A 12,934-nucleotide genomic window follows, 5' to 3' on the forward strand; every position below is an offset into this window, starting at 1 on the left:
GTGCCTCGCAACTATTGCTAGGTCTTCAGTGAAGTCTGTTGGAAGGGTAGAACTACTACAGAAAGCAACAAGATGATTTTGAAATTTCAGAGTGAGAAACCAAGAACATTTAAGGTAATCCTTCTTGTTACATCTCTTTACTAGAAAAAGGTAGAGAAGATAAAGACAAGTATAAAGCTATGGACATAGACTGTATCCGCTGTGTATGACGTGGTATTTTTCATGTCTCATAGAGTGAATACACGAGTATTATATTTACAAAATGGGGGAGGGAAGAACCAAAACTTGTCATGCTTTTATATGCTTAAATTTTACAAGTAAAATTATTTTAAAAACTGATTTCTTGTTCAGGAACTAGCTGATAAAGTATGTTCTGCACATCAGTGTCATGTTTTTCATCCAGCCTTACTATGAACTTCTCTGGCTGCTCAGATTGTAAAAATTAAGTAGACATACATTATTTTCAATCTCCTTCAGCTGTAGCATATCACTATGAACATGTTTATGTGTAAGCTTCTACAAAAGCTTTCAAGATTCCTGGTTTAACAATGAATGTGTTTCACTGATTGATACTCATGTCAAGCTGTAGTTTCAGCACCAGTTTAACCTTTCATCTCACCTAAGTGTGGGTTGCCAGAAGGGGTAGTTTTGTCCTCCCTCTCGGTCTCAGCAACAAAGGTCTCTTCTGTCAGAAGTGGTGCTCTGTTCCAACCTGGCTGAAATCTAACCCATGAAAAAATAAATCTGTGCAAAAATAACAGTTTTCAGCCGTATCAGTTGCAGTTTCATCCTGCAGCCCAGGCACCCTAGTGCTGGTGTGAGGGATGGCAAGAGGAAGCAGAGCTGGCAACAGGGGTTAGAGGACCAGTGGGATCTCCCTTTTCCATGGCAACCTGCATTTAGCTCACCATAATCTGAACTGCAACCTTGTGTTTCATCTGCATTTAAAAAGCCCACTTACTTGCTCCCTCCATGTTGGTAAAATACACAGCTATCTATTATTTATATTGACATACCAATTTTATAGTTCCTTGGGAGAACAGTTATACTAGTACTCAGCTGCTCTCCCCAACTGCAGATATTTAGAGCAAAGTAAAACACCTTTATACTGCTATAATATTAAGAACCTCTGATTATTAAATTACTTCCCAGTTGTTAATTATTGCCATTCTTCCAAAACCAAGTATAACAAAAGGATTCCTTTTAAAATTGGTTTAATTAGTGCAATTCAGTTTGTGGGTTATCTGTAAAAGCAAGCAAAACCCTCTCTAAGTCAGCAGCAATGTGAAGAATATAACACAACGTTCGCTCCACTTTTCTTTCTTATAAAGCTGCTTCTTTTCTTGCTGCTCTGGAGTCTCTTGCCTACCTGCTTAACTGTTGTCAAAGCTTCCCTCCTTGTCTCTGTGGTTATTTCACAGCTTAGCTTCAGAGGGGTGGAGCGGCTTATTGCTTCTGTGGTACAGAAGCATGAAGAGCAGGTATTTTTAAGACCTAAGTCTTGATGGTGGATCCAAACAATGCAAGTCCAAACAAACCCTGAAATGCTAAAGGCTGGCTTTGTATGTCCTACTTTGTAGTTGTACATGGGCTCTAAAACATGGACTTAGCTTACTCAGACATGGTTTCCTTTCACAGTCTGGTTTTGCTTTTCATATGTCAGTAGGCTGAATCCAAAGTATTATTCTAAACTACACACCTATGAAAAATGGAAGTCTTTTGTTCTTCAGACCTGCAAAGACTAAGGTGCTTTGAAAGTGTTCACTGAGATTGTCAGAGAATGTGTTCCTCTTTTATGTGTTACATATTTGCTCTCTCGCATTTGTCACTTGTTTGATCCCTTTGAACAAGTGAGTAGAAGACTTGTAACCTTTCTCCTTATTCCCTGTAATTTATTTATTTTCAAGTCTGGATTGTTTTACATTTCTCCTGTTTTCTTTGGGTTTCTTTTGTTTGGAGCAGAAGCTCCCCCTGGTGCTGTATTTTGCGGTGTGCAACATAGTACGATGAGAAGAAACTGCATAGGTTTCCAGTTATCTGACAAAGCTAATTCTAGGGAAATAGAGTGAATTATTATTGAAAATAATATAATTAATATAATTTTTATTTGCATTTTCAGCTGTTAATGAATTTAACAGTAGCTTCATGTAATTTTGCCATAATAAAATTTAATACATTTTCCAAAGCCTTTATTTAAAAATCTAATCTACTCACCGTAGCAAACCGTGAGAGAAATCAGGCAGATCTGAAAGTTTACAGTCAGCAAACCACGAAGTCAGTTCTTCCCTACCTATTTCTTCTCCAAAACTCCCCCACACCACAGTGTTCCTACAAGGCCACATACCGTCTTTGGAGAACAAGTGTTGCAAACTCGCTTAACCACACTGGGGTTTCCTTCAGATCTTATTTCCACAAGTAAAGACTTGTAGCTGCCTTCATATTCTTATGTCAGAGTCTTCTATTTACATACACATAACTGTGAATTAGCCTATGGATTTCAGTGAAATAAGATCTGCCTACAGGTATATCAGTTTCTTGTTGGGACTTGAATTCATACAGGTTTTCTTGTACAAGTGGTCAAGGCATCTTTGCTTCTTCACATCTGCATTCAGTTCAAGTTAAGGTATGGCAAGGTCATTGCTAATGCTAAAACCTTTTCCATAAGCCTCCTCCACAGGCTGGTTAGCACTGACCCCCCCCACCTTTGGCAAAGGAAAAAAATGAGTTATTTGCAGTAGACACTGTACCAGCAGCATGGACTCTGTAGCTAGTATTTCCCCTAATGTCCTCGATTCCATTTCATGTCAGAGAATGTGTCACCTGCTGTATGTAAGCCTTGAACTTCTTCCCCTGACACCAGCAAGAAAGTTACCTTGTTGAGACCGAAAGGCAAAGCTGCAAAGCAGGAAGAGTATAAAAACCAGTTTATTGTTAATATAAAAGATGGTAAAATTTTGGGAGTATTTTCGCCATGTAAGTGAAGGTTGCACAGAACGGCCGCTTTCCTCACTAAACCCTCAAGCGACCCTCGCGGCGCCGGGCCTGAGGCTCGAACCTAGGAAGTAGGCGCAGGAAGACGACGTTTGCTCGTGCGCAAGCGCGCCGCCGCGGAGGGGAAGAGGGAGCGCGTGCTCGCGGCCCGGTCACGTGCCCCGCGTGGGGCGGTGCGGGGAAGCCGGGAGATGCTGCGGCTGCTGGAGAAGCTGCCGCCGGGACGGGCCCTCGAGGTGAGGTCCTTGCGACCCTGGGCGGGCAGCAGCGGGCCCCGGCGCCTCCGAGGCAGGAGGAGCCGCGGCCGCCGTATCAGTCACCAGCTCGCCTGTCTCCCCGCGCGGCGGGGCTGCTGCGGACCGTTAAGCAGGGGCACTCGGGCGGTTCCTGTCGTGAAGCGAACTTGGGAAGAGGGTGGGGCTCGGCGGCGGCAGGCGCCTGCATCCTGGTCACTGTCGCCGAGGCTGGGGAGGGCGGTGGTCGCCGCGGGGGGGCAGAGGAGCCTCTCTCCGGCACCAAAGAGGAAGGCTGGGCCCGCAGACCGGGACCTCGCCTTTTAGCGCGCCTCGGGGCCGCCACCGTACTGCCCGCCCTCGGTGCCCTCTGCAAAGCGAAGGCGAAAGTATAGGCTCAGAACGCGCCGGACGTGCACGCAGCGGGTGTTACTGCGCTTGCTTTGCTATTAGCTGATTAGAAATATCCTTGAGCTCTTAACAGACAGGGCTTTCTCCGTCCGAACACAGGCGCTGAGGGGGGAAATGACTGAGGTGCCCTTTGATGTGGCAGCACTGCTGCTCGGCAGTACGATATAGTTGTACACAAAACCATTAAATCCAGGGTGAATCTGAATCACGTTGTGATTTACATTACCAAACCTTGTGGGGGAGGATAGTTAATATTCTGGGACAACCTCTTTATGACTATAGAATGTGCATTGGCTGCACTCGGGCATTGAGACAATACCCAGCCAAGGGAGGGGTTGCAAGTGAATTTCTTGATCAAGTCTTGTATCTGGTTATCAGTGATAAAATTATGCTTTTAAGTTATATATCACATTGTTTCAGTTTCTTCATAAAATAGTTGATGGCATATGTGGCCGTGCGTATCCTCGATACAAAGATTATGGCAATATCTGGAGCTTGTTGGAGTGGATGGAGGTTTTAGAAGAAACAGGGATGTATTTCAAAACTGCAGTTGGCAAAAACATATCTGATGAAGAGGTAAGGGCTCATAACTGATTGGGCTTGACTTTGGGAGGCAGAATACTGGAGTGATTAGTCTTGTAGTTTATTTAGTCCTAAGGTATTTTTATTATGTAGCATTTGACTAGTAGCAGACTAAGTTAAATAGGTAGGTGAGCTGCCTCTAGAGATACACTGCAAAGACTTAAAAAACTGAATTGGTACTGATTTCTCAAGTATCACCAAATCTGTTTTCCTTAAAATCTGTAACCTGTCGTTACTGTTCATCAGTAATAAAACCCATTCACACTCTTTTTGGCTTTATTGGTTCATTACTACTGCATTGAAGTGTTTTAAAGTGTTGACTCTATGCAAATAATAGTAAAAACATCTAGACTGTGAATGGAGCACCATGTAGGACAGGGAATATATTCAGGGCATTCCAGTGTGTAAAAGCTTTGGAAAAATTTGTTCCATTATCAAAAATCTTAATTCCCATCTTTTGCGTGTTGTTCTTGTTTTGGCTACCTGATAGTAGCTAGGTCAAAGAAAAATACTTTGTAGCCATTGGTAAGTGTACATAATTATTTTTTTTCCAGCTAAGCTAATGTATTTTGTCTCCACTATGATTTTTCAGAAACCTTCAGAGCTAAACAGGCATTGTTTGTGTGATTTTTGTTTTGGTTTGGTTTTAGGGTAGCATCTAAGAAGGCCACTCAAGCCTCCATTCTTTCGTCTTTCATAATATAAATGACAAGAAAATAACTTTTTATTTATACCTTGCTGTGGAAAATACCAATTCTTAACTATCAAACACGGAGCGCTCACTGAGGAGATTATAAAATGAGATTATGGAGTCCAGTATAACGGCTATTTGGGTAGAAGCTTGGGTATCTACGGAGCACAGCTGTTACAGGTGATACATGTTATTTCTGTGGTTCATAGTTTACCCAATCACAATTTTTATTTTTGTAGGCTGCTCAGCAGATAAATGAATTAAATTCAAGCTATCAAGAAGCAATCACAAAATGCCTAAAAGGCAGAAAGGAAGAAATCAGGAATGCACTAGTGGAAAGAGTAAATGCAATCTCTTCTTCTCAGCTGCAGGATTTTGACTGGCAGTTAAAGGTGAGAGTGTTGCCTTGATGTTGTTTGAAAGAAGTGTTCTACAAGAAAATAAATGTTGATATAGATCCCTTAGGCCAGCTCATTCTGGAGAATGGTTAAATTTTCATAGGTATCAGAAAAACCTGTTCATGGTAACACATCAAATACTTGCCTGAAATTTGTATAAACTGTAAAAGTAAAATTCTGCCCCCCTTCTTTCAAAGCTGTAATACCAATCTCTTTCCTAAAAGGAAATTGAACATTATTCAGGAACACCTGAAAGTTTTGGGTTTGAGGCCTGAAAAGACAATATATTTAGTCAAAGGAAGAAGAAATATTTAATTTCAGGAGTAGAACACTGATTCAGGATGTGCTTCCCTGACTTTTTCAGATCTTTAGATTCCTGCAATAAAAAATTAATTAGTTTGAAATTATTTATCATTAGACTTACTTTGATAATAAACCAATGATGACTGTGTTGCCTACAGTTTGGGTTTATGAAGACAGCTGCCTTAAATTGAGCTGTATCAAAGACTTAACAATGTGACATACTGTTTATATTTTTAGTTAATCCATGAGAGCTGTGAAACAGATTTGTAGAGCTGTTAAATGCTTTCCCATTTCAACAAGAGTGTTAAACAGTTTGTGCAGGAAACAGCTTTGGAAATCAAGGAGCAATGCCTACAAGTAGACAAGATTCTGCAAGAGCAAGTATGGCATTGTAGTGTGTTTCAGATGAACTGTTATTAGGGGATTGTTCTCGTACTAACTGCATTTTGTGCTGACAGAAATAGAGACTAGACTTATGTGAACCCTTGGGGGGGTTTGTGTTTCACTTAGCATTGTCTTCTGAAAGATTATTTTTTTTTTTTTTTTTTTTTAATTCTCTATTTTGTAATGGAGATTTCTGGTGCATGTTTGAACTATTCATTTTGCATTAAATCACTGGGGATTTTTTTAGTTTACAATAGCTGAATCCTACCAAGGACATTGTCTCATTGTCTCCTCTGCTGTATCACATTCTGATCTCAAATAAGATGGGTCTGTAGAATATCTATTGTATTACCAACTAATCTTTGATTTTAATATTTGTAATAAGCCTTAGTTATAGAGTGAGTATCATAGTAAACAAAAAAGAAAGCACTGTTGGTGTGTAATCCTTTTCATCAGTGCTTGTCCGATAGAATATTTGACAAAGTGTTTTATCAGCTGTAGGGAGAGTTGAAAAATGGACAAAGGTGTCCCCTTTCTCCCAACTTCTGTAAGACTCTTCTTACTTGTTGATTACCAGAACTATTTGAATACAATGACTTCAGAATTCATATACTTCGTTTTTAAAGAGCCATGGTCAAATGTATCCTCTCTTTTCACCTGGAATGCAAAAATATAGCAGACCAGTACTTTTAACAAATTGTTTTGACAAATGTATTGCTATGAGCAGGGGGTTTAGTATTTCAGTATGTTCTTAGTATAAACAATTAAAATTCCCAGCAGGGGAGTGGGGTGAAGACACATAACAAAACCACAAGACCAAAACCTGCAGAGATGATTTATGACAAGTTAATTTTGTCATGCTGATGTTTGTTCCTTCTGGTAGTACACGTTCAAAATAAAGTGCAGATGTGATGCTGTGAAAGACTGAAAACTGAATGGTTCTGCTGTACATGTTGTTATTGTTGTTTCATCAATCTGCGTAGCTTGCTCTTTCCAGTGATAAGATCTCCATGCTTCAGATGCCACTTCTCAATCTTGATTTGGATGTGAGAGAAAATGGTGAAATTAAACCAGTGTCTATAGAGATGAATAAGGAGGAGTTGCAGAACCTAATAAACTCACTGGAAGCTGCTAATAAGGTAGTTTTTACTGATACCATCTTTTTTTTCCTGACTTCTCATGTACTGAGTTTAACTGAAATTCATGGGATAATAGAATAGTTTGAGTTGGAAGGGACCTTTAATGGTCATCTAGTCCAGTCCCTCTGCAATGAGCAGGGACATCTTTAACTAAATCAGGTGGCTCAGAGCCTGGTCCAGCTGACCTTGAATGTTTCCAGGGATGGAGTGATGCCTCCTGTAGCTGGAATAAACAGGCTTTGTCAACAGGCTTCCCTTGATAAGGTGGACTGTAGTAGATACCAGCCACATTGTTTGTTCTGGCTGTCTTGATGGAAACCCAACATAAACCCAACATGAGCAAAATGATAGAGTTACAGAAAGTCATACACAAGGAAGACTATCCTGGGTGGACTTCAGGGGTAATTTACCACAGTTGATTATAGGTTATTATTATTTTTTTTTAAGATGTAATTAGAATCCTGATAAGCATTGTAGACTGTTCAGAACACCTTAAAGTCTTGGGAGAATAGGAGGAGAAGAAAATGAAATGACAAATGTCAGATGAGAGTTGATTTTGAATGATTGGAGAGAACTCCAGAGTTCACCCAGCATCACAAAATTTCAGTGGTTGGGAATGTACATGGGAGAGTTGTTTGGTTGAAATTGTGTGCTTTAATTTCCATAGCATAGTAAATCGGGGGGAAAGCTACAAAGATTCCACTACAGTAACCCAAGAAGAAAAAGAATTTGAAACTTTAATTGGAGTGTTTCAGATTTCTTAATAGAAAAGACTAAAAGAAGTGACAATTTGAAAAAAAATTGTTGGGGGAAGTGTCATCTGACTTGCACCCTGGTGATAACTGAATCTTGGAGTCCCTCCTTGTTCAGTTACCTTTTAGTATTAATACTGGCTCTGTTAAAAAGGAAAATTGTTTTGTTTTGTTTTTAAATCTGAAAATCTCTTAAATATTTATTGTGTATTATCTGAGAGATGGAATTCTCTGACATATTGCAGGATGAGTATGGAAATGTTGTATCAGCATGTTCTAGAAATTAGCAGCTTCTAGTTGCTTCATGACATTTAGCAACTAAGGGATTTATTTAGATGTTTTATGTAATGTTGTGATGCTGTAGCTGGAATCTGTAGAACATTTAGGAAAAACTGTCAGTATGTGACAGCTGAAAATAATAGTTTTATAGCTCATAAAGTTAAAACTTAAGTTACAATAGCACTGTTAATATTTTGAATTACAAAAGACACTAAAATTATGTCTTATCTGTTGCTTTAATGAGGCTGATGAGAGACCTCTAACTGACTACACAGTTCCTAGTGAGATAAATGTATTAGTCCAGATACAGGTGATGGTCTTGTGGAATGAGAGCTAACAGCTTTCTTTCCCCTGGATTTTTTTTTCTCCAAAACTAAACAAAATCAGTAGCTTGTTGTGAACTTTGCACTATGCAAACAGAGATTCTTCTGGGACAGACTTCAGTCTCCACACGACTTTTGTTCTGCTTAAAGTTCTGAATGGAAACTGTGGGATGTTGTAATCTCCTTACTTAGTTTTATGTGCACACAAGGAAGAATTCACTCTAGGAATGGTCCCTCAGTTCTACTTTGTGTGGAAGGAATCTCACTGGACCATTCTGCTTTTTGATTACAGGGAGCTGAGGAATGATTTGCATGCATTAAATGCTAAAGAAACTTGTTGGAAGTGAGTGTTGTGTGAGATTGTAAAAGACAGCTGAGAGAGGGATGGTGTATTTTCCAGAGGAAAGGCATGTTTATACAGGTGCATGTCATACTGTAACAGAAAGCACAAAGCTGTATTTCCTAAACTGCTTAAGTTCTGGTCTCATTCAACTTTAATCTTATTTCTTCTTTTTGAAGGTTGTCTTGCAACTGAAATGATGGAATTCAGCTTGTTCACAGTATCTGATGGCGATGGTTCCCCGACTGACTTTGGGGGGGAGGAGGTAAATGTTCTCTGCAAAGCCAGAAGTTGTTGATACTGTAAAATACTGAAGTGAGAAGGCTGTTATGACTTGTGCCCAAATAAGCAACTAATCTTTTGATAAAAATAATAGAATCTTGTATCTGTTTGACCAAAAATAGAAAAATCCAGTGTGCAATTGCTTTTAGTACTAAAGATGTCTAGAACTATGGGAAAGCATCACTTATGATGTGCCTGATAAAACCAGGGCTTACTTGCATAATATGTTGTCCTTATCTAAGGTGCTGCCATGATAATGAAGAACATGACAGAGTACTTGTAGCATTAATCTGTTTATACTTGTAAATAGTAAATAAACACTTGATTTTGTGTGGATAATTGAAGTTAAGTTGTTTCTTGATTTATTAATCACTAAACTGAATCTTCTTAGATGCTGGGAAAAATCAGCTTTACAAACCAAAGCTGTATAAAATTGAAGATTAGATGAGGTCAGAAGGGACCTCTGAAGGTTATCTTGTTCAACTCCCCTGCTCAGGCAGGGTCACCTAGAGCAGGCTGCACAAGGCTATGTCCAGGTGACTTTTGAATATCTCCCAAGGATGGAGACACCACAAAATCTCTAGGCAACCTCTTCAGTGCTCAAAAGTTGTGTAAAAAGCAATGGGGGCTTTGCTCAAAAGTAAAGTTTGGGGGTTAGTTTTTGCCTTTTTTTTTTTTTTTTTTTTTTAATCTTAGTTGATGGCTTTTCACTTGAATATGTGTCCTGGGTTCAGCAGTAGCAGTCATTTTTCTCCTTAGTAGCTGGTGCAGTGCAGTGTTTTTGAATTTCAGCCTGGGGACAGTGCTGGTAACGCTGAAGGTTTTTAGTTGTTGCTCAGTAATGTTTACTCCAACCAAGGACTTTTTGAATCTCATGCTCTACTAGGGACGAGGGGAAGCTGAGAGAAAGCAGAGACAGGACACCTGACCCAGACAGGCCAAAGGGGTATTCCATACCCAGTATATAAACTGGGTGAGTTACCTGGAAGGGCTAGATCACTGCTTGGGACAGGCTGGTTATCGGTCGGCGGGTGGTGAGTGGTTGTATTCTCTTCCCTTGTTATTCCCCTTATCATTATTTGTATTACTGGTGGTAGCAGTAGTGGTTTTATGTTATACCTTAGTTACTGGACTGTTCTTATCTCAACCCGTGGGAGTTGCAGTCTTTTGATTCTCCTCCCCATCCCTCCAGGAGCGGGGATCGGAAGAGGAAGGGGAAGTGAGCGAGTGGCTGCATGGCTCTGAGTTACTGGCTGGGCTTAAACCATGACAAATATGTTAATGTTTTCAAAAGGGGGTGAAGTGCTGGAGAGGAGCTGACCTATGTAAACTGTGAAAAGGATATTCCCAGCCTACTTAATACAGCAGATAACTGGTAAATCCTAGTCTAAACTTTTCTGAAATGAGATTGAGTTTTGGTTGTAGTATGTAACAAAAGTTAGAATCTGTAACACAGGAAGAATACACCAGAAATTTTATGGTTTTTACTATTTGTTGAACCATTATTGCATATGTAAAAAGCAATTTATCTGTAATGCTTACATGAATACTAATTGTGCTTCTCATCAAGTGTAAAATACACACTTTGTGTATGTATATTCTATGCATGTCTTGTATATATAAAAAAGGCAAAGTATTGATGACTTACTTCTCCATAGTTCTGAAATCAGGGTCTTGAGTTCCTTCCACTGTATTTTGTTGGGACATAGCTTTTCATGTAAGCAAAGTGTAAAATTTGCCAATGCCACCAAGCAGTTTGCCACTGACACCAAGGTGTGTGGTTCCGTTGATACGCTGGAGGGAAGGAATGCCATCCAGAGGACCTTGACACGCTTGTGAGGTGGGCTGATGCCAACCTCATGAAGTTTAACCATGCCAAGTGCAAGGTCCTACACCTGGGTCGGAGCAATCCCAGGCACAGCCACAGGTTTGGCAGAGAAGAGATTCAGAGCAGCCCTGTGGAGAAGGACTTGGGGGTGTTGGTTGATGAGAAAATGAACATGAGCTGGCTTCAGTGTGCACTCGCAGCCCAGAAAGCCAACCGTATCCTGGGCTGCATCAAAAGGAGTGTGACCAGCAGGTTGAAGGAGGTGATCCTGCCCCTCTACTCTGCTCTTATGACACCTCACCTGGAGTATTGTGTGCAGTTCTGGTGTCCTCAACATAAAAAGGACATGGAACTGTTGGAACAAGTCCAGAGGAGGGCCATGAGGATGATCAGGGGACTGGAGCACCTCCTGTATGAAGATAGGCTGAGAAAGTTGGGGCTGTTCAGCCTGGAGAAGAGAAGGCTGTGTGGAGACCTCATAGCAGCCTTCCAGTATCTGAAGGGGTCCTATAGGGATGCTGGGGAGGGACTCTTCATTATTGACTGTAGTGAAAGGACAAGGGGTAGTGGGTTAAAACTTAAACAGGGGAAGTTTAGATTGGATATAAGGAGGGAATTCTTTCCTGTTAGGGTGGTGAGGCACTGGAATAGGTTGCCCAAGGAGGTTGTGAATGCTCCATCCCTGGCAGTGTTCAAGGCCTGGTTGGACGAGGCCTTGGGTGATATGGTTTAGTGTAAGGTGTCCCTGCTTATGGCAGGGGGGTTGTAACTTGATGATCTTAAGGTCCTTTCCAACCCTAACTATTCTGTGATTCTATGTCCCTACAAAAAAATTGGACTTGAGGAGGACAAGAAGCTTCGTTGTAGAAAAGCATCTATGAACAAGATTTTAACAGGCTTCAGGGATAGGAAATGTAAATATATGTTTCTAATATTAAAACTAGGACAGAAGTTTTATGGGTCAACATTTAAAAAAAGTATGTGTGTATTAAATATAGTCTGTTTCCATTTTATTTCATACTGGTACGCTTAGTGAGATGTGAATCTTGTTCAGTGGCAGCAATTCAAGATCAGAAAAAGTGGAGAAGGGAGTAAAGAGTCGTAAGAATGGAAGACTGGAAAATGTGTTGCACTGAAAAGACTGCAGTCTCTTTAACAGGGATTGATCATCTTGAATATACATAAACAACTGGAATTTGATAATGGATCTGATAACAGCTGAAGACCTTACATAAGTGGTACCAAATTAAAGCTAAAAAATTCAGGTTGGAATTGATTTTAGCTTTATAAAAATTCTGGAAAGGGTTACTGCAACTTGTCCAGTGGTGAATTCAGGAGCATGCTATTTTTTAATAGTGTAAGGAATGAGTTGATCAGGTGTATTTATTTTATTCATAGACATATTTGTCTTGATGCTACTTCTCCCTTTCCTCTAGGTTTAGTTGCTTTATAGAAGGTGTTCAACCCTTCAAATTGTCTATGGGGGAATTTTACTCAAAAGTACTCTTTATATGCCTTTGCTCCTGTGGAAGTGTGATGTAGAGAAGGCTTTTGCAATTTTTTAGCATCAGGTTGGTTAGTTCAACTAACACAGTAATGAAAGGCACTGGAAGGTGTGTGGGTTTTTCTAACTAGGAACTACTACAGGTCCACAGGGACTGCTTTGGTGGTACTGTCTTCAGGGAAGGATTCCTAGGATTATAGGGATCAAATAAGTTTTGTTTTGTTTTGTTTTTTCCCCTGTGATCTCCCATATTTCTGTTGGTACTGATTTAAATGGGAGCCGGAACAAGCATTGACAAGAACTGCTGTTAACTGCCTTTATAAAAATCCAATCCTGAATTCTTTACTTATGCCAAAGACTTGTTCAGCTATTTCTTGAAACGATGATTTGCTGCCTCTGATTTGTAAAGCTGCTGTTTGCTGCAGCACACAATATTCAAACTTAGTTGCCTCTGAAAGTCTAAAAAAATCAGGTAATATGTTGTCAGCTAGATC

At 40.2% G+C, this 12,934-nt stretch overlaps 1 protein-coding gene and 1 long non-coding RNA gene across 2 annotated transcripts; both read left to right on the forward strand.

Moving 5' to 3' along the window:
• Positions 1-572, forward strand: LOC134175327 (uncharacterized). Its single transcript, XR_009969031.1, has 2 exons — positions 1-114; positions 352-572. It is a non-coding gene; the product is annotated as an uncharacterized LOC134175327 (long non-coding RNA).
• A 2,546-nt stretch (positions 573-3,118) lies between these two features.
• COMMD8 (COMM domain containing 8) lies at positions 3,119-9,447 on the forward strand. The gene is made up of 5 exons (XM_062607622.1): positions 3,119-3,227; positions 4,056-4,211; positions 5,148-5,300; positions 6,977-7,132; positions 9,006-9,447. Exons 1-5 carry the CDS (start codon positions 3,183-3,185, stop codon positions 9,024-9,026), a joined length of 531 nt encoding a protein of 176 aa, XP_062463606.1. The 5' UTR covers positions 3,119-3,182; the 3' UTR covers positions 9,027-9,447.
• The last annotated feature ends 3,487 nt before the right edge of the window (positions 9,448-12,934 follow it).

This window comes from Pezoporus occidentalis, unplaced genomic scaffold (genome assembly GCF_034315485.1).
Source record: "Pezoporus occidentalis ecotype Australia unplaced genomic scaffold, CSIRO_AGI_Poc_V1 ctg1, whole genome shotgun sequence".
In the NCBI taxonomy this organism is placed as follows: Eukaryota; Metazoa; Chordata; class Aves; order Psittaciformes; family Psittacidae; genus Pezoporus; species Pezoporus occidentalis.